General features: G+C 33.8%; 2 protein-coding genes across 2 annotated transcripts; one reads left to right on the top strand and one right to left on the bottom strand.

Annotated features, from left to right (window-relative positions):
* Positions 1–8: 8 nt before the first annotated feature.
* On the bottom strand, positions 9–4,442 carry LOC133200862 (leptin receptor gene-related protein-like). The gene is made up of 4 exons (XM_061336674.1): positions 4,435–4,442; positions 3,934–4,002; positions 3,566–3,752; positions 9–257 (listed from the first exon to the last, which is right to left on the bottom strand). The coding sequence occupies exons 1-4, from the start codon at positions 4,440–4,442 to the stop codon at positions 144–146; spliced, it is 378 nt and encodes a 125-aa protein (XP_061192658.1). The 3' UTR covers positions 9–143.
* Positions 4,443–10,576: 6,134 nt separating this feature from the next.
* Positions 10,577–26,530, top strand: LOC133200838 (transitional endoplasmic reticulum ATPase). The gene is made up of 17 exons (XM_061336654.1): positions 10,577–10,700; positions 12,085–12,187; positions 12,431–12,603; positions 12,790–12,870; positions 17,514–17,706; positions 18,043–18,174; positions 18,419–18,521; positions 18,793–18,926; positions 19,246–19,381; positions 19,690–19,967; positions 20,317–20,439; positions 20,728–21,025; positions 21,131–21,224; positions 23,896–24,025; positions 24,366–24,524; positions 25,433–25,590; positions 26,184–26,530. The coding sequence occupies exons 1-17, from the start codon at positions 10,684–10,686 to the stop codon at positions 26,269–26,271; spliced, it is 2,400 nt and encodes a 799-aa protein (XP_061192638.1). The 5' UTR covers positions 10,577–10,683; the 3' UTR covers positions 26,272–26,530.
* The last annotated feature ends 274 nt before the right edge of the window (positions 26,531–26,804 follow it).

Raw genomic sequence — 26,804 nt, forward strand, 5'->3', positions numbered from 1 at the left:
GCAACATAAAACACTACATTACTTCTCTCTGCCATCAAATTTTTCTACATCAAAATGTAGAATTAATTTTTTTCAAAATTAATATTAAAAGGTCAGGTTCTCTAGGTCTGTTTTAAAATATAAATAGATCAGGTCTGTGTTCATCACCATGAGGAATAATCTAGCTCATCATTTCCAAACACGAAGAAATATCCAAGGATTGTTAGAAACACGACAACATTCCCTGCCAGGACCAAACCACAGGCTCCCCACTGGATCTACAACACATCAACGACATCCTGAATAGTAAAGCTAAGGATAAAAATACTGAATAATTACATCAACCATTGCCGGAAAAGTTATATCAAACGATATACTGAACAGTTGTTTAAACAATATGCTGAATAGTTACATCAAGGATATAACAAAAAGTTACATCAACATCATACCTAATAGGTACTCAATGACTTACTAAATAGTTACACCATTGATATAAATACTGAATAGTTCCATCAATGATAGTAATTCTGAATAGATATGGCAATGATATAAATACTATAGTTGATGAGGAAATGTTTGAATCAAAACATAAATACTGAATAGCAGTATCATTAACAATAAGTAATGGGTTATAATGACTTCCCATTTACAATTAGTAATGGGTATATTTTCTTCCTGTTACAATAAGTAATGGGTATATTTTCTTCCTGTTACAATATGTAATGGGTTACATTTACTTCCTGTTTACAATAATTAATGTGTTTATTTACTTCCTGTTTACAGTAATGGGTAATATTTACTTCCTGTTTACAGTAATGGGTTATATTAACTTCCCATTTACAGTAATGGGTTATATTAACTTCCCATTTACAGTAAGTAATGGGTTTTATTATATAGTCTATAAATAGTCCCTATATAATCTATACAAACGCAAACGGTTCATAACACTACATATTCACTGGATTTGAAGCCGTATTCACCGGAGGGTCAGTGAGCGTGCAGCGGCATTGTGACGTCACAATCAATACCCCAACGTTAAAAACAATATGGTTACAACGGCCGGAGCCAGCTGTGTATCTGAGCAGGAAAAATGTTAGGCAAGTCTATTGCAGGATTATTTTCCAAACATTTCAATGTTTTACACACAGCGAAATGAAATCACGGAAGTTATAAGTTGAATAATATGTACGTTTCATTTTTTAAAATTTTCTACAAGAGGTTCGTTAAAAAAGGTATCGTCATGCAGCCTTCAATGTCTTATTTATTTCAAATCTGGACTATATAATAAAACAATTATGGACCCTTTCACCGAAAGACTCCATAATTGTATAATATTTACTTCCTGTTCACAATAAGTAATGGGTTATATTTACTTCCTCTTTACAATAAGTAATGGGTTATATTTACTTCCTGTTTACAATAAGTAATGGGTTATATTTACTTCCTGTTTACAATAAGTAATGGGTTATATTTACTTCCTGTTTACAGTAAGTAATGGGTTATATTTACTTCTTCTTAACAATAAATAATGGGTTATATTTACTTCCTGTTTACAATAATGTTATATTTACTTCCTGTTTACAGTAATGGGTTATATTTACTTCCTGTTTACAGTAATGGGCTATATTTACTTCCTGTTTACAGTAAGTAATGGGTTATATTTATTTCCTCTTTACAATAAGTAGTGGGTTTATTTTCTTCCTGTTTACAATAATGTTATATTTACTTCCTGTTTACAATAAGTAATGGATTATATTTACTCTCTGTTTACAATAAGTAATGGGTTACATTTACTTCCTCTTTACAATAAGTAATGGGTTATAGTTACTTCCTCTTTACTGTAAGTAATGGGTTATATTTTCTTCCTGTTTACAATAAGTAATGGGTGATATTTACTTCCTGTTTACAATAAGTAATGGGTGATATTTACTTCCTGTTTACAATAAGTAATGGTTATATTTACTTCCTCTTTACAATAAGTAATGGGTTATATTTTCTTCCTGTTTACAATAAGTAATGGGTGATATTTACTTCCTGTTTACAATAAGTAATGGGTGATATTTACTTCCTGTTTACAATAAGTAATGGTTATATTTACTTCCTCTTTACAATAAGTAATGGGTTATATTTACTTCCTGTTCAGATTACTCATGAGAAATTTAGTTTTTGAGAAAATTGTATTAAAGTCTTCACTAGCCAAGATTTTCTGGTTCACTCCAGTCCTCACAAAGACTATTGGCTGATCATGTCAATTAGACATCAGGATAATTTATATCACGTGACCATTTGGATTACATCAGGGACATAAAGAAAAGTCATTTTAAATCTGAACTTTCTCAAGAATACTCAAAAACAAGAGGCCTATGGGCCACATCGCTCACCTGAGTAACTTTGGCCATGCTGTTCTTTACCAGATTTTCCCCCTTGTAATACCTATTGTGGCCCCGCCCTATCCCCAGGGGTCATCATTTGAGCAATTTAGAATCTACACTACCCAAGGATGCATCCACATAAGTTTCAGCTTATCTGGCCCAGTGGTTCTTGAGAAGAAGATTTTTAAAGATTTTTCCTATATATTTCAATGTAAAACTTGGATTCCCTATTGTGGCCCCGCCCTACCCCCGTGGATCATCATTTTTAGAATTTAGAATCTACACTGTCTTAGGATGCTTCTGCATAAGTTTCAGTCTTTTTGGCCTTGTGGTTCTTGAGAAGAAGATTTTTTAATGACCCCACCCTATTTTTGTCTTTTCTTGATTATCTCCCCTTGTAAGGGGACTTGGCCCTTTATTTTAACAATTTAAACTCCCCTTTACCCAAGGATGCTTTGTACCAAGTTTGGTAAAAATTGGCCCAGTGGTTCTTGAGAAGAAGTTGAAAATGTTAAAAGTTTACAGACAGACGGACAGACGGACGGAGGACTGACAACGGGTGATCAGAAAAGCTCACTTGAGCTTTCAGCTCAGGTGAGCTAACAGGTATTTAGCTTTGATTATTTATTAGGATGTTAAACTATACATCTGCAAAGTATACAGCAAATCATGTTTTATCCACATCATATTAGTGAGATTACATCACTGCTTTTTATAGAATGGTCATAGACAGTCATACTACGTGTGTCTTATTTCTGTAACAGATGTTATGTGAGCTTTTCATTCCCAAGAACATATACAGCAGTCAAAAAACATCCCAAATGAAGACATAATAAGTAACTGTAGCTTTAAATTGCAATGATTGGTTAAATCCATTAGAGATACTGTCCACATCTCGAAAAATCCCTTTTGATAGTACAGTAGACCAAGGGTTTGTGAGGAATGAAGCAGTCCGTTCAGAAATACTAAGTTTTGCTCAGACCCAGGCTAGGACATTCTACCTACTAGTTTACACTGATACTGGCTTTAATTTTATATTCATATAGATCTATAGAAATAAAAAATATTATTTATATTTATTTTAGCCTAAATAGGTAAAATATTTGAATCTTATTGGTCAAGAACTGTTTGAAAAACATTCTGTGCCAAGTGTTTCCTTCACTTTCTTGGCTGATTACCATTATTTACCTGCAATATTTATGTATTTGACTTACCACTGAGGTTCTAGCCAATACAATGGGTAAACCAACTGCTGAAATCACAATTCCCACGGTCAGAAATATACACAGCTCGATAAGGGCACTGCTGGAGGAATCGAGACTGCCTGAGAGACGACGAGAGATTACCGTTGGTACTGGTGACAGGAAGTAGAAAAACAGCACAAACATTGGCCACCAGTTCCTGCAGAGAAGTACAGAAACAATACCGTAATTTGTCAGACCGATCTGTCACCTAATCATTGTAGTCATCTTTAAATGCAGTATTCCAAATCCTGCTTTACTATGGTTACTAATGAAATGCCCTTGAGTTTAATTGAATATCCCTGACTACAGTTCAAGGTCAAATTATCAAAGTAACTTACTGAAACAGAGCACATCCCAGAACAAGAAACGTGATCCCAATGGCAGCAGAGAAAGCCAAGGCTATTAATCTAAAAATAAAAAAATCATCGATATCAATCACACACACTTATAGGAAATAGAATGTTTCCAAATGGAATATTTTAGAACTCTTCACTAAAAAATTACCATGTTTACAACACAGATTATTTTACATGAGTATAAAATGAATTGTCATATTTATTTTCAAATCCATGAAATAAAGACTGAAGTTTCTTGTAACTCATTAAGGTTATTTTTGTTATTATTATTTTGTATAATATCAAATAAATAAAATCAATAATCAATATTTTGAATATATGCTGCTGAATCTCAGTTGCCTTTATACAGTCTAGACAAACTCCCAAAGGAGAGTGAATGCCAAAAAAAAGGACCTTGGCTCCATCATGCATTGTGGCAAATGGTGTGCATTGCATATCCAAAGTAATTAAATAATGAATTGTTGTCACTTTTTCCCAACATACAGCAGCATAATGGCTTTTAAGTTTTTAAATCTTTGGAAAATGGCAAAAATATGTTTTGATGGTTATATCTTGTCTGTATGCGATAAAAAAATTAAGTAACTGTAAATAACAATGGCAAGAACTTATACTTTTAATTCAGGTGTTTTTAGTACTTTGAACAATCTAAATCCTGAAATGCTAATTGATGTTTAAGGTTCAGCCAGGTTTTTCACAGTAACAACATATATTGTTCCATAATGATCTCTTGTGAAATGTCAACTTCGAAAGTGAATAACTTATTTTGCAAATAGAATCAGAAATCTAATGAACACAATCTCTTCTTAAGACTTTTATGTAGCATTTCAGAGTACTGACACGATTGTCAGATTTTCCAACTCTCTGCACAAGCAGTTTTGGTAGACCTATGATTTTTGCTGAAACATTGACATTTTTTGTGTTTGTGTGTATGCGTGGAATCTATTTTCAGCGTCTTATTTTAATCTTAAATTCTTATTCACTTTCAGAGGTTCATTTCGACTGATATAAGGTATGATGTGTCTAAATAAAATGTGCTGTCTATAGTTGACAGAAAACTTTACAATCAGATAATATTTCTCAAAATACTGTGTTACACCTGTGTTTATACTTACGCTATAGAACATTCCAATCAAAAAGCCAGGAAAAAACAGAGAGCATCAATATGAAAGATAATAATAATTTGCATTAAATACATATTATTATATCACCATGATCACTTAAAGAAACATAGAAGAGCGTGTACATTTCCTTCTGCACAATCACATTAATGTCATAATCTCTCTATCAAATAGTTTTATCAAAATAAATATAATTTTCCATAAAATAAATAAGAGTAAATTATGTGTACTATCCTTAATTATCTTATCTTAAGGACAAAATCATAATCGACACGCAAAATATTATTGTAAGACTTTACTCCTGAAATTAGAACATCATTCGGTATATAATGCATAAATTACGCATAATTTATCATTGAACTTTGCAAGACCAGGAAGTAAAGTATAAAATAATTAATACACAGAGTGACTGACCGGAACTTTCTTTTTCTTATTTACAAAATTGACCAGACCCGGTACAGAATCATCTCAATGTTAAAAGATCGGAAACATCTTCAAATGAGCAGTTTCCAATGAACAGTGATGCAAAATTGCTATCTCATTTAATGACTTCAACAAAAAATTAAAAAACTGCAGATAAAATTCTCTCAGAGTTCAAAATTTTTAAGAAAGTTAGAAACTTAGAAAGCTTACATCTAATTCCGGCCATTTTTGTTGACGAATAGTCATGAACAGATGATCAATCGATGAATCTAGAGTAATTCCGATATGAAAAAACTGGTCCTCTAATTCATGAGAACCAAATTAAAAGGCTAATTCGTGCCAAGTTTATTCTCGTGCATATTTAAAGCGATATCATATGCTACATTAGAAAGCACAACTATGGAGTTTGTAATCAGAGGTAATAAATGAAATATATCATGGTGTTACAGGAATCTCAGAGGAGGTTAGAACCCCCTTTATTATTTTTTTTGCCAAGTGGAAGAGAGAAAGAGAAAAAAAAAGGGGGGGGGGATAAAACATATTTTCTTGAATAGGCCTAGATATTTACGTCTTTTTCGTTTTGAATTTAAGGAGGTTGGATCCTGCCATCAAAAGTAATGAGAATTTTTAATCAAGTATATTTTTAGAATTTATACCCATAGCTTAATTAAAACTCAAAACAAAAATTGGGGGTCAATGTGCTTCTTTTGGTGCTACAGAGCATTTAGTTTGACCTTTTTGCACTGTAAATATGTCTTACACATAAATCAATTTTTAAAGTTTTTCCTCCAATATTTTTTATTCAAATAAATTAAGGGAACAAACACAGTCCTATTTCATCTTGAATAGACACATTAAAATTTGTGACAATGAAATTTTTTTTCAAATTACTCCGCATGTTCAATTATTTGACCTTTTTGCACTCAAAAAATTTCATTTGTCTGGCATTAGAACTTTAACAAGCAAAAAAATCACTTGAAAGTAATGACATTTTACTGAATTTAAGAAGAATGGTTAAAAGTATCTTGTATATTCAGAAAAGAAAATAAAAAGTGGGGGTCTGTGATGTTAATTTTTAGATATTACTAAAATAGTGCTAATTTTAAGCTTAAAATAGGGATATTTTTTTCTTGATTTTCACAATATATTTGCTATATTTATCAAATATGATGATAGAATTCATGACAGTTTATTTAATATATAATTTAGGACCAGTATAAAACAGTTCACAACACAAAATAACTCTGTGTGCAGACTGCATGTAAAAATTGGAATCCAAACTAAACGTACTTTAAATACTTCGAAAGAGAAAAAATGATCATTTTCTTCTAAAAAAAACCTTCCGCCACAAAATATAGTTCCTCACATAATGCTTTTGGTATGGAATTTAATCATGGAGTTTTAACTGAATATAGTGTAATTGGCATTGTAGAATCCAATTTTATTGCAAGAATTAAAACATTATGCAGAATTTTTAAAATATAGGTTAAGATAAAAATCTGCTCAAAAGCTCAGGAGCCAACCTCGTTAAACGTAGTACAAAACCGCTCGATCGACCGCAAGAACTTATAGATGTATAGAGTTTCACATATTTCCTTCCCTCCATAAATATTTCAAATAACCGCCATCCTCAGAGTCTGCCGCATCCACACAGTTTTGTTTTACTTACTATATATAGACGATAAGGGCCAACTAACAACTAAACTGTATGACAAACGAGATGACTTCAGCTTTTCCATCGTCAAATTTCTTTATTTATGTAATAATATTCCGCTGTTACCAGCATATAAGATGTTTATGTCTCCCAACTTATTCGATACTCAAGAGCATGCTCTGAGTATATGATCAGTTTTTAAACCGAGGCAGGCTACTGACAGATAAGTTAATGTTACAGGGACTTCAAAAACTCCCTTAAAAGTCAGCATTTCGTAATTTCTATGATCGTTATAATGATCTTGTTAGGCTTACAAACATAACTTATCATTGCGTGGTATTTTGACTGCATATTTCCAAAAAGCTAGTTTTAATTTATCATGAAGAATGGTTGTATAAAGTGTAGTAAAGTTATACCTTTTGATGTTACTGACTTTTTTTTTTTAAATGTGACTTTTAAATTTACTAAAAGTTCTTTGGAGTTTTTGAGAATCCCCATCTGATTTACACTTCTGGAATACCAGTATGCTGTAGCACAGTGCGTCTGAAATTCCTCCTTTAAGGTACTTAGTATTTTTGTGAGGAGTAAAGACAGGGGCTTGGTAGAGATTTGTTGAACCCGGCAATGTATCTTTTTTGTAAGAGTTTTTATGAAGTTTAGGAATGCAGTATAGAAAGGAGAGATCGAACTCAGTCACCTTCGTTGACATGAATGTTAAAAGTTTTTAAAGACTGAAGTGTGATTCTGAAGAATTTCCCCTTAAAAATTGAACTGTGAGTATATGGTGGAATTCCAGACGTAGAATTAAAACCGGCCAAGTTCTTCTAATTATAAACTACATTTATAATAATGAGCCTTACAAACAAAAACGATATCGTTACAAGCTTGTCTGCTGGAACGATAACATATTGTTCATGTAGTCTTTCTAATTTATATACGCCTCCGATTTAGTAAAAACGGAAGGATAGGTGGTTGGTTTATTCCCCTTTAACTTTCTAACATGATTCTTTAATGTATTTGTATATAAAACATTTAATCCATTCTGACAAATCCCGCTTTATATTTCGCCTGGAACGTTTGGCATAACCTTCGACAAAATTCAGAATAGCTAATAAATAAAAGATACTTCTTTTATCTTTGACATTTCGAAAAAAAAAAAGTGGCGACCATTAACTTGATTTCTTGTGATTGTTAAACTAGATTCATAAAAATTAATGCAGTTTTTTTTTAACTTTGAACCCATGAAAGTGTAAGTGTGGATCGAGTCACCTTAAAAATTAAATAGACAAATATGAGGAAAACATAGCAAAATAAAACAAATAAATAAAAAAATTTATAGAAATAAATAGATTAATAAAACGCTAAAACTGTTTTTTCTTGGGGGGGGGGGGGGTACTTCAGTCATAGCTGTAAGGACATATATAGCAGGGGCGGATCCAGCAATTTTTGAAAGGGGGGTCCAGGTCGGTGCCCCCAACATTCATGCATAGAATTATGCCACAGGCACTTCAAGTCCGTAGCAATGCTTTATCAAAAGGGCCAACCTCCGAACAGAGTTGACAAGCTAAAAAAAAAACAAAACAAACAAACACAAAAACAACTGTGCGCCACATTCTTACATCCTATTTCGGGGTAAGGGGGGTCCTCTTACTTTTTGGCACTTTTTTGGTTTCAAATGCTTGAATTGCGTATTTTGAACTTCAAGCAACAAAATGGGGGAGCATCCAAATCAGAACTTGCACATTAAAACTACAGCATAAGATAATTCTCAGAAAAAGTGAACACACTCCCCCCGCATATTACCGGGGCATTTTACACCTTTCTCTTCATAGATTAAAATATCACCATAATAGTATGCTCCCTTTCATGACATTCATACTTTTTAAAGTTAGTTACTTCAGAAGATGGTCCAAAAATGGCATAGCTGAAGTTTGCTGGAATCTTCCAATGATACCAAAGTGAAATCTTGCATGTTACTTGTGGGTGGTCGGGGCCCGGGGCCAAGGTTCTGAAGGTACGTGGAGGATGGAATAAGGGACACTCTATCTAGCGAGCAGAAAGGGCAGAGATTGAACTACTTATTTTATTCAAAATATTAGACGTTTAATTATCTATATTACAGAGATCTCTCTCTCTCTTTCTCTCTCTCTGCAAAAATAAAGGGGGGGGGGGTCCAACCCCGGAACCCCCCTCTGGATCCGCCAATGTATAGCAACGTACCTTACCTACTGATAATTTTTCAAGATATTCTTAATTTAAGATAGTGCCATCAGATGTTCGTAGTGTAGACAAAAAATCAGCATGCATTACCAGGGGTTTTGAAAATAATCAATTGATGAAAATTCTTGTATAATTCAAAGAAAAATATACAAAAATTACTAAACTTATATTCTAGATGTTTTTTTTATCCAAACTTTTTTTTAGAAGTGTACAACAGCATATATACACATTAAAAATTAATGTAGCACACAGTTCCTTTAGGTATTGGAACTCTTCAACTCCAGGAGAAAAGATAATAAAGTTCAAACTACGTTGCGTATATTTCCTTAATTTTATTAGTTTTTGTGACTCAACTAAGCCGCACTTTAAAAGTATTGGCGTAAATAAATAAATAACAAGGCAAAAAGGACGTGCATGCTTTGTTGATTGCAAGGGGTCTGAACTCCATCACCCCCCCCCTCCTTAACCCAGCATGATAAATGGGTTGAAGCCCCTCGAAGCTCCACAGAAATATTGACAATATTTGGAAATGATATAAATTTATTCTCAGAATGTGTTTTTGTGAAGATAATTTGCATTAACACATTATATTCGAATAATGAAACAAATATTGAAATGTACGTGAAAGAATTTTCTAATTTATTTGATTTATTTTTGATATTTTGGTGAAATATAATGTGGATGCTTTGGCATACAAGCATACGGGGTAGCTAAGTACTACGCCACTGCAAAGCTTAAGATTATAGTGCCATAGTGCGGCTTGCACTGAACGGGAAGAAGATTGATTGATTGTATATTGTTTTACGTCCCATTCGAGAATTTTTCACTCATATAGAGACGTCACCATATACCGGTGAAGGGCTTCAAATTTTGACCTTTACTCGGCACTCAGGGCCATTGAGCAGTGAGGGATCTTTATCGTGCCAACGCCTACCGTGACACGGGGCCTCGGTTTTTAAGGTCTCATCCGAAGGACCCGCAACTTTCACTTCAAAGTGCCGAGCGCATGGCGAAAAAGCTTTTCCGTATTTTATATTAAAAAAAAAACTACATAAAATTAGAATTGTATCCTAACTCTGTTTATTTCTTTTATATGAATAATGAAAAGTTCTATATATATGTGTGTTAGTTAGGTCATATTTTGCCAAATAGGTGCGACTCATTGGTACACGTCAGGTTTATTTATATTCCGGAAATGTAATGTTTACGTTCGAGATTTTTCGTTTTACAATATAAACAGCCATTTTGTGCTCACGAACATTGCGTCGTGAAGTTGTGTTTGAGAAAGACTATCATAGATCATAAATAATAGACAAAATGGCAGAAGGAACAAAGTAAGCAATTCATTCATTTGATATTGTGTTAACCTGTTCATATTAAGTAAATATTTCCTTGGAAGTCCATGTTATTTTTGTAAAATTTCTTACGCCGGTAGTCTCGTATTTATTCAAAATCAGCAAGTCATCATATCAAGAATCTGCTATTTTCAGTTTACATGAATTAAGATTTTTCAAGGAAAATTGTTTTTTCGCTTAAATTAATGTAATTTGAAGAAATACAAAAGCTTTTCTTCTTATAAATATAGTTTTTGTTCATCGGACAAAGAACATGTCTGAATTTGCAGACGATTTCGAACAGTAAGCATGTCCAATTCAGTTTTTTCCCCAGTAAGATTATACTGAACATATTAAATAAGATAAAATATTTTTAAAATCTTAAGAAAAAACAATTGAGGTACCATTTTTAGTGTTCAAAATTTTAACAACTTCGGGGAAATCCTGGATCCCCTTTGTCTGTTTACATAATGACGTCATGTTCTAAATACGAACGTGTCGCAGTCAGGTTCAAAACTGCTGTTTCACTAAAAATTGTGTAACAATTTTAGTTTCACTTTCATTTTTCACATGCCCAATCTTAAGAAAATGATATACTTTATGACAAGACTTTTACTTATGTTAATACAAGAAAATTAAATAAAAAAAAACAACATTAGCCAAATAGGAGAAGACATAACTAAAGATATTTTGTATAACATTTATAAGGCTTTAATTTTTTATCTGAAGTCTACTGAAGCCACTTTATCAGTGTTATTTCCTTTACATGGAGAAGAATTTTCAGTGCCTACAGTTCAGCAATGAACAGGAAATAAAAAAAACAAACATGTACAACATATTGAATCCTCTGACTTTCTTCAATTCTGCCAGAGGATCCAGGCATCTTTGAAGCCAAGAGGTTTAATGATCTACATTTCCCACAAACCCCTGATAAATCCCTGGGAACAACTTTACTGGTCCCCAGAAAAAACGCGCTAAAATATAGTGTCGCCATAGGCGACTTCCATATATATGAGATCACGTGAGCAATGAAGAAAAATTAAAAAGTATGAGTTTTTGGCCTTTTTGAGCCCAGAATCATTTATATAAGAATGTTCATCTGTCAGTTTTTTAATGCAACAGTTGTCTTTAAATTGGAGTGAAACGAACAAAATATCACAACTTTCAGTGGCATAATCTGATGAGGGTTTGTGGGTGGGGAGTGTATTGGACTGATAACCCTTTGCTTGCAGAGATGAGGTATCTGCGGAATGCTCACATGGCAAACATCTGATGAAATTTTGTTTTATTTATGTTTCATAATGTAATTATCAGATTCTATAGACTAAATACTGGTACATTGTTACTTGAGCTAACTAATCCAATAAATGATGTGACTTTTCAGTGATGATTTAGCAACAGCTATCTTGAAGAAGAAAGATCGCCCCAACAGACTACTAGTGGAGGAAGCTATCAATGAGGACAACTCGGTCGTTTCACTCTCTCAGGTACAAACTTGATCCCAGACTGGCAGTTAAAGTATATTTTATAAATTTTGATAGATAAACTAGTAAAAAAGAAAACTATTAAATCATAATTTTATGTAGGATTTTCTTTATTTGATGAGTAGTCGTGTTAATTACATACACATATTTGTAGTCTGTTCTCAGTAATTTAATAGAAAAATAATTTGGGTTGATTACTGATAAAGAATTTTGTAACTGAAGTATGAATTGAATGCCTCTGTTTAGGGTAAGATGGATGAGCTACAGTTGTTTCGTGGCGACACAGTTCTTCTGAAGGGAAAGCGTAGAAAGGACACAGTTTGTATTGTCCTGTCTGACGACACCGTCAGTGACGACAAAATCCGAATCAACAGATGTGTCCGTAACAACCTCAGAGTTCGTCTGGGGGATGTTGTCAGGTAAAGTAAAAGACCAAGACACAGAAATCTTTGGTCCATAAATCGCACATTTAAAAACAAAAATACTGTAAGAACTTATAAACCAATTGTTTTATTTTTAATTGAAAAGAAAACAGATAACTGAGAATGCATAACAGAGCTATAGGTTAGATATGTTTTTTGTAAATATTTCTTCCATGTTTACAGTATTCAGGCCTGTCCTGATGTCAAGTACGGGAAAAGGATCCATGTTCTGCCTATTGATGACACAGTGGAGGGACTAACAGGGTAAGGAAGGGAGGGGATAGAAAAAAGGATACAAGTACATGTCAATCTAGGGGTACAATAATGAAATCATTAAAATCCCATATTAAAATTTAACAGTACATTTTGGGGGGGGGGGGATGCAACAAAGCATTGATTTAAATAATTTGAGGGAATTTTATTCATCAATGCAATTTTTAGTGGATTTGTAACTTTTACTGTCTTAAGAACCATAATAGCTCTGTGTACGTATACATTTAAGACTCCTAAAAATGTGTCGTGAATATCAGAGATTTCACTGTTCCAGCAATGATGGTCCGGTCAGGTAATGTATAAGATGGGGCTGTCATTGATGAGTTGATTAAAATATGTCATTGATTTAAAATGCTCTGATATGATATTGATACATTTTTTGGGAAATGATATGTTACACACCCATGTAATAAACTGCTGATATTACATTTACACTACATATTTCCAGCTACTTGTATGAGTTAATATTTCTTCATTACAAAGTTGCAAATCAGACAAGAATTTCGCTCTCCAAATTCCCATGGAACTGTTCTTATTCCAATAAGATTTATTCAAGCTCATATGCTACCATCTTACCAAATCAAAATTATGAGCTAAGATGAAATTGTACACAAAGAGACAGACAGACAAAGGTAAAACTGACAAAGCAACGTACAGAAATAAGCAAGATGAAGTTGCAGATAGAGATGAACAGACAATTGAAAAACACAGATACATGTATGTTCGAGCGATGGCACACAGCATAGGTTAATGTAATCTTTTAAAAGTATATGTGCCAGAAATAACATGATTGAATTCCATTATTGTAATAAAAACTGTAATTGATTAATTTTTCCAAATAATGAAAAGACCTGTACTTGTAATGGATATTATGATTAATGACAAGTTTGGAAATGCATTTCTATATATAAAAAATAAAATTTAAAATCACAAGAAACAGCATGCCTCAGCCAGCAAACATTCAGCATTGCCAGCAAGTATAGGTAGCATGACTAGCATACTGTCAGCATGACTAGCATTCATGTCAGCTTACTAAAAAATCCAACAATGAGATATTGCTTAGCTCAAATACAAAGTGTATACATTTATTAGCAAGCTATATCAGTATTTATGTAATATCAGAACAACCAGTCATAAATATTTAGAATTCATATGCAATTGCATTGATGAAGTTTGATGTATCTTATGCCTCACTATCAACAGTGCTGTAAATAATTCAAGGATTATTGAGCTCATTAAATTAACATGGGATTAGCATCAGAATTCCTAGTATTAAAAACAGATAAATATTGAATCTTTAATCAGTTTGTAAAATGCAAAAGGTTACACCGCCAAAAAAATTTAAAGAAAAAAAAAGTAAGTGATGTGGTCAATGCTACCTGGAAATTTTTGTATCTGTGATGTAAGTTTAAAATATAGTTACCCGGTAATGTGGCTAATTATGTTGGTGAATAAAAGCAAAAATTACAGAAAGTAAACATTTAACAGTCAGGGGCAAAATGCAAACAAGTTATTGTCAAAAATAACTCGTTATTTTTTGGTCACAGTGAGTTACCTCTCTTAGCTTCTGTCCTACTTTTTCCCATCAGTAGTAACTCAAGTTATCTTTCCAAAATAGTTTCAATAAAATGATAACTTGTTTAAGTTATTTTATGTCATTTCTCCCTAACTTTACACCTTGTGCAATAAAGGTTTTTGCTCATGCACCAAGACAAAAACAAATCTTTGGTTAAGTTTAAACCTTGCTAAATCAGGGGTTGAAATATTCCTGGAAAACTCACTAGCCAAGGGGCTACTGATCAATAAAAAAAATACTAGCCCAAACCTCAAAGTAACACCCAGCAATTTCTTGTGCAAAATGAAAATATAACACAAGTAAATTTTCAAATGCTTTGGTGACGGAAACAAATTAAACTAGTTCTCGGTCAAAAGAAACCTGTCTACATAGCAAACAAAAGTAAACTGACGAGGATTTTTTTCCTGGTCTGCTAGTCCGATGGACTATCATTACATTTAAATAAGCTAGCCCGAGTCTAAAACAATAAGCCCCAGATGTCAGGCTACCATATATTTCAACCCCTGCTCAATCCACAGGGATAGGCATTAACTTTCAGATTTACTTGCCCTTTGGGCAAGTAATCTCAAACTTTGACTTGTCCGAATGCAAAACTTTGTTGCCCAAAATAAGGAAAGAACTTCAGAAGAATTTTTTTTTTATTACTGTAAATGTTATGACAAGAAATAATGTGACCAAATACACTACTGTCAATTTGGCAAGGTGAGGTACCTGAAAAAATTTCGCTGCTGTGTTTGTACATAAATGTATATCACTGTCCTTGTAAATTTAACCTGTTAACACACACTGCCATATTGCAATAACCCTCCATTTTAATGAAATTCATATTTTAAAAAATTATTTTCGGTAGGATTCTCTTGTGAATCGTGATTTTCTGAGATAACTGTGAAACAACGCGTGATTTTCTGAGATAACTGTGAAACAACGCTAAAGGAAGATAGTTGCTACGTAACATACATCGATCTTTACTTTGATGAGGATACATTGTGTTACACTGAACTTACATTCTGTGAGTGAATAAATAATCTAATATCCAAATAAGTTAACATTTTAGATGTTAGACAAACAGCAAATTTATCAGGGAAAAAAAAACCTGGAATAACGAACCCGATTTTCAAATGAAAGGTATAATCCAGAAATTGTGACTAGGAATTCCAAATGCAAAAACAATGTCAGTCAGTCAGGTACCTGGCAGAAATCAAATCTTCATTTTATTGTTTTTTTATATAAATTGATGTAAACTAAATAAATATGTACATTTCTATTTCACTTACCCGATCGGACAGGTACGTCGTAAGATTCACTTGCCCGAACTGAGAATTTACTTGTCCAGGGCAATCGGACAACTGTAATGTCGATCCCTGATCCAGAAAAATTGTCCAAAGTCTTGGGAAAAATCATTTATTTAATGATAAAAAATTGACCAAAAAATGTAAATAACTCTTCAAAATAAGAAGTAAAATGCTATTTGTCTCCACCTCCTCACCAATTCTCCATTGGAGTCTGTGCACTCCATCTTGTATTACATAATGGAATACATTTTGGCAGGAAATACGAAACCCCCTTGAAATCAATGTCCAAGTAGGATATAAAAGTAACTTACATAAGTTATCATTAAAAAAAAATTTGTGTGTGTACACTAACTTATATAAGTTATTTTTCTAATAACCTGTTTGCATTATGCCCCTGACTGTTTAATATAACTAACACATTGTGTCATATAATATATAATTTTGTAATGAACATTCTTTCTAATGATTATGATGCACTCAAATAGAAGCAAAATCTGACCATAGTTATAAATTTGTGTTATAAGTAACTTTATTTGTGAAACAGGTGCTTAAGAGACAGTAATTTACATAAAGAATCAAAGTGTTTTGAAATAAACTTGCAAAAATGTACATGAACTTTCTATGTTTGATTTTTCTTTATTCATCCTAGTCTCTACCTTGTCAAAATTTTGAACAATTACTTATATTGGAAATTACATTAATGTACATAGGTAATGGCTATGTGTTTAAAAATATACCCCTTCATCTTTCCAAGTTTTCCCAGAATATGTATGCAATTAAATAAAGAACATATATTATTGAAAAAAAGTAAACAGAAATGAATGAATAACTGATTTCTAGTTGATTAAAAACCTTCAAATAATGGACTAATGAATTATGCTCATTTTGACGTCCCTAGTTAAAAATGACATTCTCAAGACAATTTTCATTGCTTTCAGCACTTGCACTTCTTTAGCATGCATAACGTAAGCTTGTTGGTGAAAAAAAAAAAGATCATGAATATTCAATGAATATTCATCCAAAGAAGTAAATATCTGATTATTAGAACCTTTTTATCATGCTTCTGCAGTGTTTAAGTCCTTTTACGTATGTTGCTAATTGCTGAGGTCAATAAAATGCATTTTTTATTGACTGTTTCCATTTTTTCTCTTGAGATCTGAGGTTTTGAATTTCATTTTTGTCAGAACAATATTTTTGGCTGAATAAAAAAAATTAATTCATCTGTTTGCCAATTATTTTTCTGTATCAAAAAATAATAAATAAATAAATAAAACGTGCAGTTATGGACCATATCAATTTATCAACAATGAACAAATACTCACTGAATACACAATATCTGAAGCAGTGAAAACTTTTAGAAAAAGTTGCTTTTATCCAGAATTATCTCTGCTCTCACAATGTTTTCCCCAACTCTGCATACACCTTTTATGCATTGTTCCAATGTGTTACATTCATCAGTTAAGTAATGACCAAGCACAAAGCTAATGCTTTTATCATTTTTTTTAAATATAAATATGCAAGCCTTTGCTCCATTAAAATTGTATACATGTGCATGATGTTTGTACATGTGATTTTTGGATAATCTAAGAACAGGATTCAGGCATGTGGTTGTATAAAGGTCTTCCTGAATGTTTCAAATACTTCATTTCAATTAGATAAATAATACACCTGTTGGCAGTTATGAGTTTTGTTGTTGTTGTTGTTTTTTTTTTTTTTTTGTTTTTTTTGGCTTGGTTGACGTAATTTAATTTGCCTAATTTTTTCAGAAATTTGTTTGAGGTGTACTTGAAACCCTACTTTCTGGAAGCCTACAGACCTATCAGAAAAGGTGACATATTTTTGGTGCGAGGAGGAATGAGAGGGGTTGAGTTCAAGGTCATTGAGACAGACCCTAATCCTTACTGTATTGTGGCACCAGACACTGTCATCCACTGTGAAGGGGAACCAGTCAAAAGAGAGGTTAATTAATTTTATTTCCTTTGTATTTTGAGTGCATGTTTGGACCACCATTGGGTTGTAGTAAAATGTACCATGTCCTAAGGTCAAGTGAAGTTATTAATGAATGGAGATAGGAACAGTTGTCTCTATTTATTCTTGCAGATTAAAATTTTATATAAGGAACAATAAGAAATACATTTGGAATCATAGGAATTAATTAAAAATTAAAATTAATTAAAATTATTCTTTAAGGCAATCCGAGAATTGTTAGAGTTGTTTGTTTCATACATGTAAGTGAAATGATTTGATTATTTTATGCCTGGGTCAAGGCTGAATGTTCAGTGTTTGTTATGACAGGAGGAAGAAGAAGCGCTGAATGAGGTCGGGTACGATGACATCGGAGGCTGTCGTAAACAACTGGCTCAAATCAAAGAAATGGTGGAACTCCCCCTCAGGCATCCACAGCTTTTCAAGGCTATAGGGGTCAAGGTCTGTCACACGTAAACAGGAGCATATAAAGTATATGTATAATGGTCATAATTGGAACTTAAGTACTTTGGAATATCTTAGAATAAAAAGCTGTGCAATGACTGTGCAGTATGGTTAATTGTCCTGTAAACTTCTAATGAATTGAAAATGTAAATGTAAAAGTAGAAAAATATTTCAGGGAACAAAATATTGCATTTATAGAGAATATAGCTTTTTGACCATTTTATTCTGTTTTATATCACAGCCTCCACGTGGTATTTTGCTATATGGACCCCCGGGTACAGGAAAGACTCTGATTGCCCGAGCTGTAGCCAATGAAACGGGAGCATTTTTCTTTCTCATTAATGGTAAGAAATTCTTCTATAGAAAAAATTATAAATTTGCAATAATATTATTTGAAGGGAGGTTAAAAAAAATTGCACCAAAAATATTAGGTCATATTTGATTTGTACTTTCCTTCATTAACAGTATAATTTAAAAATATCTGCCCTGACCATTTGACATACGAAAAATTGAAAACCTCCAAGGAAGATACAGGAAGTAATTGTTTAGTCCATGGTCTCTCTGATAACTTTTACCAGAATAGCCTTCAGATTTGTGAAATGTTCTTTTTTTTAGGTCCTGAGATTATGAGTAAGTTGGCAGGAGAATCAGAGAGTAACTTGAGGAAGGCCTTTGAGGAAGCTGAGAAGAATTCTCCCGCTATCATTTTCATTGATGAATTGGATGCTATAGCCCCCAAACGTGAAAAGGTAATGACATGTCATTTGCAGACTCGTTGTAGTAACGTATTATGTACCAATAAGAATGCCTTGAGCAGACTTATAATGATGATCTACATTTAGATTTGTTTATTGCTCTCATACTTCTTTTGCATATTAACATTAGATTAATTTGTATCATACTAAGTGTTCTTTGCTATTCCGACTGTATGCATGTAGAACTTAGTTGGGCACACTAACCCACTGCTTTTGACATGGTACTCTAGTGTCACATTAATTTTAATGTTGAGCTTTATGAAGACATGAAGAACCAATGTTTTTCTAGTACTGATAACAGTAAACCTTGTAGACACATGGAGAGGTGGAGAGAAGAATTGTATCACAGCTGTTAACATTGATGGACGGCCTTAAACAGAGGGCACATGTCATTGTCATGGCCGCCACAAACAGACCCAACAGTGTGGATGGAGCTCTTAGACGATTCGGTAAGATGGTGCCTGACTGCCTGTAAACTGAAACGTTCCTCAAAATCATTGATCATTTACTGGAAAATTCTACACCGGCCAGTAGATATACACTTCTACCGGCTGTACATATATGCTAGTTAATTGAAAACTGATGAATTCTAACATTATGTGAAATAAATTGTTTGAAATTTTCAGTGTATGTTCAATATCTCTAATACAAAGTTAATTGATTTCTAAATGACTTTCCCAGCCCCAAATATGCTAAAAGATCATGTTTGTGATTCTGTCTTACTGAGGTAAAAATTAGTGTTTTCTAATGGTTGCAGGTCGATTTGATAGAGAAGTTGACATCGGAATACCTGATGCCACTGGGCGTTTGGAAATCTTGAGAATTCACACAAAGAACATGAAGCTTGCAGAGGATGTAGATTTGGAACAAGTTGCCCAGGAAACCCATGGTCATGTAGGAGCTGATTTAGCAGCATTGTGTTCAGAAGCTGCCCTACAACAAATTCGTGAGAAGATGGACTTGATTGACCTTGAGGATGAACACATTGATGCTGAAGTCCTGGACAGTTTGGCTGTTACAATGGAGGACTTCAGGGTATGTGTGTAACATTGTTTATACTTGACATAATGTTAAATGACAGAAATGAAGATCATCCTTTGATATACAATGTAATGTAATGTAAGTTTTCATATACATAATCAAGTTTTATTTAAAGATTTACATTAAATTTTAAACTTCTGCTGGGCATAATAACATAGTTTATATACACAGCTGATTGTTAAAAAAGAATTTTTTTCTATGTAGCTAAAAATCTTTGTAAAATTTTCATTTCATTTTTAAACCACATTTTGTTTGGAAATCCTCAATTAATATAAAGACTTAAAAGGACTTATGCTTATTATTATTAAGCTGAAGTAACACTTTATCATGTGCCTGTTTTCAGTGGGCTCTCAGTAAGAGTAACCCCAGCGCTTTACGAGAAACCTGTGTTGAGGTTCCCTCTGTTACCTGGGACGATATTGGAGGTCTGGAGAATGTCAAGAAAGAACTGCAGGAATTGGTCCAGGTAACAATAAAACCTAATATGTATGTTTACTCTCAAATTATTCTGAACAAAGGCTCTTGACATTTTTCATGTATACCAATTTCTCTGCACCCTTTTGCTTCATCCACATGTAATGGTAAAGAAAAAGAATGAAAACATTGTAAAATGAAAAAAAAATTATCATAGAAAATGTGGTAATTTCAAATGATGGAAATGGTACATTAACAAGTGAAGTAATGGAACGTCTTTGCTTCATATTCTGAACTACCAGCAGATATACAGGGTTAAAGTATTTATTTGTTTTTGTAGTACCCAGTAGAACACCCAGAGAAGTTCTTGAAGTTTGGAATGACTCCTTCAAAAGGTGTCTTGTTTTACGGCCCACCAGGATGTGGTAAAACTCTGCTGGCCAAGGCTATTGCTAACGAATGCCAGGCCAACTTTATCTCCATTAAAGGCCCAGAGCTGCTGACCATGTGGTTTGGAGAGTCTGAGGCCAATGTCCGAGATATCTTTGACAAGGCCCGGTCAGCTGCCCCATGCGTGTTGTTCTTTGATGAGTTGGACTCCATAGCTAAAGCCAGAGGAGGAAATGCTGGGGATGGAGGTAAGACAGTATACCCAAAAGTACAGAAAAAAATTATATTGGTTGCAAAAGGAAACAATTGACGTATTCAGACTCTTGAGTGATTGGATTTTTGTTTATGTATAGGTGGAGCTGCTGACAGGGTGATTAACCAGCTCCTGACAGAAATGGATGGTATGGGAGCTAAGAAAAATGTCTTCATCATTGGTGCAACAAACAGGTGAGAGACAATGCTCAAAGTCACTTTGTACAAGTACAGATTAAAGTTGGAAATATTTTTAGGTCACCTGAGTCACTCAGGTGACCTATTGCTATCTGTTTTCGTCCGCCGTCGTGCGTCGTCCGTCGTCCGTCGTGCGTTAACTTTTGAACATTTTTAACTTCTTCTCTAGAACCGCTCAACCAATTTCAACCAAATTTGGTATATAGCATCTATGGGTGAAGGGGAACAAAAATTGTGAATTTCATGGTCCCTGCCCCCCTGGGGCCTGAGGGGTGGGGCTAAAACCACCAAAAATAATGCAATCTTTAAAAATCTTCTTCTTTACTCCTGGACATCAAGCAGTCAAACTGTTGGCATCATTGTAATAAGCATGGAGCCCTCTACCAAAATTGTGAAATTCATGGCCCCAGGGTCAGGGGTTCTGGCCCCAGGGTGGGGCTATATAGATCATATAGTGAAAGTGCATTATTTCTTTGAAAATCTTCTTCTCTGCTCCTGGGTATTAAATAAAGTTACTAAGTACATAGTTATGATGAGCAAGAGTGCCTCTTCCGAAATTGTGAAATTCATGGCCCAAGGGTCAGGGGTTCTGGTGTTAGGGCGGGGCTCTATAGATTATATGCATGTAGTGAAAAAGCATTGATTCTTTGAAAATCTTCTTCTTTGCTCCTGGGTATTAAATAAAGTAACTAAGTACATAGTTATGATGAGCAAAAGTGCCTTTTCAAAAATTGTGAATTTCATGGCCCCAGGGTCAGGGGTTCTGGTGTTAGGGCGGGGCTCTATAGATTATATAGTGAAAATGCATTAATTCTTTGAAAATCTTCTTCTCTGCTTCTGGATATTAAATAAAGTAACTAAGTACATAGTTATGATGAGCAAGAGTACCTCTTCCAAAATTGTGAATTTCATGGCCCCAGGGTCAGGGGTTCTGGTGTTAGGGCGGGGCTCTATCGACTATATGGTGAAAATGCATTAATTCTTTGAAAATCTTCTCCTCTGCTCCTGGGCATTAAGGTGATAAACTAAGTACATAGTTATGATGAGGAGGTGGGCCTCTTCAAGAATTGTGAAAGCCATGGCCCCTGGGACAGGGGTTCTGGTGTTAGGGTTGGGCTCTATTGATTATATAGTGAAAATGCATTGATTCTTTGAAAATCTTCTTCTCTGCTACTTGAGATTATTTAAACAAACTAAGTGCACGGTTATGATGCATAAGGATGCCTTTTCAAAAATTGTGAATTTCATGGCCCCAGGGTCAGGGGTTCTGGTGTTAGGGCGGGGCTTTATAGATTATATAGTGATAATGCATTGATTCTTTGAAAATCTTCTTCTCTGCTACTGGAGATTATATAAACAAACTAAGTGCATGATTATGATAGACAAGGATGCCTCTTCCAAAATTTTTAAATATATGGCCTCAGTTTTTGGGGTTCTTGAGGAGGGGGGGGGCTCTATTGATTATATAGTGAAAAAGCATTAATTCTATTAATCATTAATTAATCCTGTCTGCTCCTTAGTGTTGAGCTGATAAATAAATTGCTTAGCTATGATGAAAATGGGAGCTTCGAACAGAATTTTTAAATCTTGTGGTCCTAGGGTCAGGGGTTCTGGCATAACGAGGGGGGGGGGGGGGGGGCTTTTGATAATATAGTGGAAAAGTGTTAATTCTTTGAAGTCCATAGTTATGATGATGAGGGTAACTCTTCCAAATTTGTAAATTTCTTGACCCTTGGTCTTGGGTTCTGGTGTTAGGGTAAGGCTTTGTTGAATCTGTAGTGAAAATGCATTGAACCTGTGAAATTCTTCTCTGCTTCTGGGCATATTGGAAGCAAACTGAGTAAAAGTTTAAATGATATGAGTAAGCGTATTTCTACCAGATTTTTAAACATCTGGACCATTGGTCTAAGCATTCTGGTCCTGGGCAGGGCTCTATTAATTTGTATTCTACTGAGAGAAGTTATTCCCCTTTTCCATTCACCTTTGATAATTAATCACTGTAAATAACGTATTTGAAAGGTTAATAGAATAAGATAATTATGCAAGAATGTTTATCGTATAATTAAAAAAGTACTTTCTTAGTTTTAATAAACAGGTAGACCTGTAAGTAATAGATGAATAAAAATGAGACAAAAATAACTTATCTTATTAAAAGTTCTTCAAAGACCATAAGAGAGGTCAATGCTAGAGGTCTTAATATGGGTTTAAAAATAGTACAGAAGCACTAATAGTTTGTTAATAGTCTGCATAGTGTTAAGTGGGGGACAGATTAGAACTTAATTTATGAGTTGATACTGAATACTAGAGTAATTATTTTGTTGATCCTGATCTTCCTACTTCTCTTGCTTTAGGGCAACAAAGCTTCAACTATCAGTGTAATTAACTTCTAAATTGTTGTATTATACTCAGGTGACCATTAAGGCCCTTGGGCCTCTTGTCTGATAATGGAAATTAAAAATATAGTTTCTTTGCTTTCTTAAAGATTCCTAGATTTCTCACAGGTTTAAGATGTTTAACAATGGGGTCCAAATTTATGTTGTTTATATCAATTTTTTGTACAGACCTAACTTTGTTGTTAATAATGGGGTCCAAATTAATTTTGTTTTTTTTTCTGTAATTTTTGTTTGGACCTGACATCAATTTATTTTGTTTATGTCAATATTTGTAGACCTGACATTATTGACCCTGCCATCTTGAGACCAGGTCGTCTGGATCAGCTGATCTACATTCCTCTGCCAGATGATAAATCCAGAATCGCCATCCTCAAAGCCAACCTCAGAAAGTCTCCAGTAGCTAAGGTACCCTCACCATGTAAACAAATGTCAAATGCTAGTTAGGTGTACACAGTTTACTCTTATTGAAAGTGTTCATGAAGAGTCTCGAAGTAATTGTTGTTGGAAAATTTATACATGTATTTTACCATTAATTTCAGCCTGGTAACTTACTCAAATTAAACATAATTTATCACACATCTTCCCATTCTTGTATCATCCAAACTAGAATACGTAAAGTGTTTGCAAAAATAATGTGATTGGTATTGCTAGCAAGAGTTGAGACAAAGAGTTTAGGCAAGATGTAGACTAATTTGGACTAGGCTTCCTTAGAAGTAAATTTGTTACACTAATATTTATTGCTCAGGATGTAGATCTGGATTACCTAGCCAAGGTGACACATGGCTTCAGTGGAGCAGATCTAACAGAAATTTGTCAAAGAGCTTGTAAACTAGCCATCAGACAGTCTATAGAAGCTGAAATCAGAATGGAAAGAGAGAGGGACAGAGATCCTAATGCAGACATGGTAAGTTTGAGTGATCATTTTATGTTTGTTATTTTCATGAGAAAAGATCTTTTGGTTTAAGATGTCCTTCCCAAAGTGAGATAATGTAAAAGTTTAACCAATAGAGACTTAGATCTAGAGTTGTCCTTCCCAAAGTGAGACAGTGTTAAAGTTTAACCAATAGATACTTAAATCTAAAGTTGTCCTTCCCAAAGTGAGACATTGTTAAAGTTTAACCAACAGATACATGTACTTAAAGCTAAAGTAAAGTTTAACCAACAGAAACTTAAATCTAGAGTTGTCCTTCCCAAAGTGAGACAGTGTTAAAGTTTAACCAATAGATACTTAAATCTAAAGTTGTCCTTCCCAAAGTGAGACATTGTTAAAGTTTAACCAGCAGATACTTAAATCTAAAGTAAAGTTTAACCAACAAAAACTTAAATCTAGAGTTGACCTTCCCAAAGTGAGACAATGTTAAAGTTTACCAACATGGACTTGAATCTAAAGTTGTCCTTCCCAAAGTGAGACAATGTTAAAGTTTACCAACATGGACTTAAATCTAAAGTTGTCCTTCCCAAAGTGAGACAGTGTTAAAGTTTGCCAACATGGACTTAAATCTAAAGTTGTCCTTCCCAAAGTGAGACAATGTTAAAGTTTAACCAACAGATTCTTAAAGCTAAAGTAAAGTTTAACCAACAGAAACTTAAATCTAAAGTTGTCCTTCCCAAAGTGAGACAATGTTAAAGTTTGCCAACATGGACTTAAATCTAAAGTTGTCCCTCCCAAAGTGAGACAATGTTAAAGTTTAACCAACAGATACTCAAACCTAAAGTTATCCTTCCCAAAGTTAGACACTATTAAAATTTAACCAACAGAAACTTAAATCGAAAATCTGTAATGTGGCTGTTTATTACTGGTCTTTATTTCAGGAAATTGAGGACTTTGACCCAGTTCCAGAAATAACCAGGGCACATTTCGAGGAGTCAATGAAGTTTGCTCGTCGGTCTGTCAGTGACAATGACATTAGGAAGTACGAGATGTTCGCTCAAACACTACAGCAGAGTCGAGGATTTGGTGGAAACTTCAGGTAATCACTGCAGATATTTTATTGTTCATACATTATACATGTGAAATTTTGATGCAGATTTGCACAGTAATCTTCTATAAAATATGGAGAAAAACAGAACAATGGGGGAAGAGTTTGGGGGGGGGGGGGGGAGTGTTCTTTAATAGTTGAACCAGATAAATAGGGTCATCATATTAAGTCAGTTTGAAATCAAGGTTTTATGCTGAGTTATTATATTTTAAATATTATATAACAAGTTGAAAATTTTGCCATAAATGTGCCTTGTATTGGACACATTGGAAGCGAAAAATGTTCAGGCCCCAAGAAAATAAACTGAAAACAACCTAAGTCCAAATTTCAAATGTGTTGAACTTTTAAATTAATCAAGAAAATAAAACCAAATTTTCAATGAAGTAATACAGTAAGTCAATGAAAATTTGGTTGAATACTTTAGGAACTTGCACCTTTTCAAGCTTGTATATAGAATTAAAATCAAAAGATCCTCAAAATATAAAATTTGATATAAACCTTTTCTCAGTTTATGGTCTTGGGGCCTGAATATTTGTAGTGATACATCAAAAACCAAGGCTAATGGACATTTTTATAAATTACAGGTTTCCAGGACAACAAAGTGGCAGTAATCCCCCAAATCAAGGTCAGGGAGGGAACTTTGATGATGGGGACGATGATTTATACAGTTAATTGTGATTAACAACTGTTAACAGAAAACACAAACTCAGACAGTGATAGTAATATTTATAAAGTCTTGTTTTCATTTTGATTCATTTCTCATTTTGGAGTCGTGCAAACATAAGACTGTTGTCATATGATTTTTTTTTAATGCGGCAAAGCTTTTTCACATTCAGTCATCAGTAGTGCCACTGAGTATAAGAGGACTATTACAACACAGTACCAGCATGACTAGCTCTGTGTACAATGTGTATTAAATCAGAAACCAGTACCTTGTTTTCTTATTAAAGGTATATTGTAAACAAACCAGAGAATAAGTTAAAGGTAACTATAATGCATGTGCTGTATATTGGAATGTCTGTCTATGTGACTTATGTCAGCATTTATAAAATCCCTAAGTTCTGATGAGTAAGGTAATGTTGAAATATTAAAATTTGTCTTGGCCCTGGACAAGTACTTGCCTTTTACGTTTTGTATTGTATATGAATAATCAGGTTTCCGTGTAAAGTAGGTTTCTGAAATGTTTCCTTGTATTGGCAGCTTGT

Source organism: Saccostrea echinata, unplaced genomic scaffold, assembly GCF_033153115.1.
Source record: "Saccostrea echinata isolate AGI-Se365-2 ecotype Australia unplaced genomic scaffold, CSIRO_AGI_Sech_v1 ptg000041l, whole genome shotgun sequence".
Taxonomy (NCBI): domain Eukaryota; kingdom Metazoa; phylum Mollusca; class Bivalvia; order Ostreida; family Ostreidae; genus Saccostrea; species Saccostrea echinata.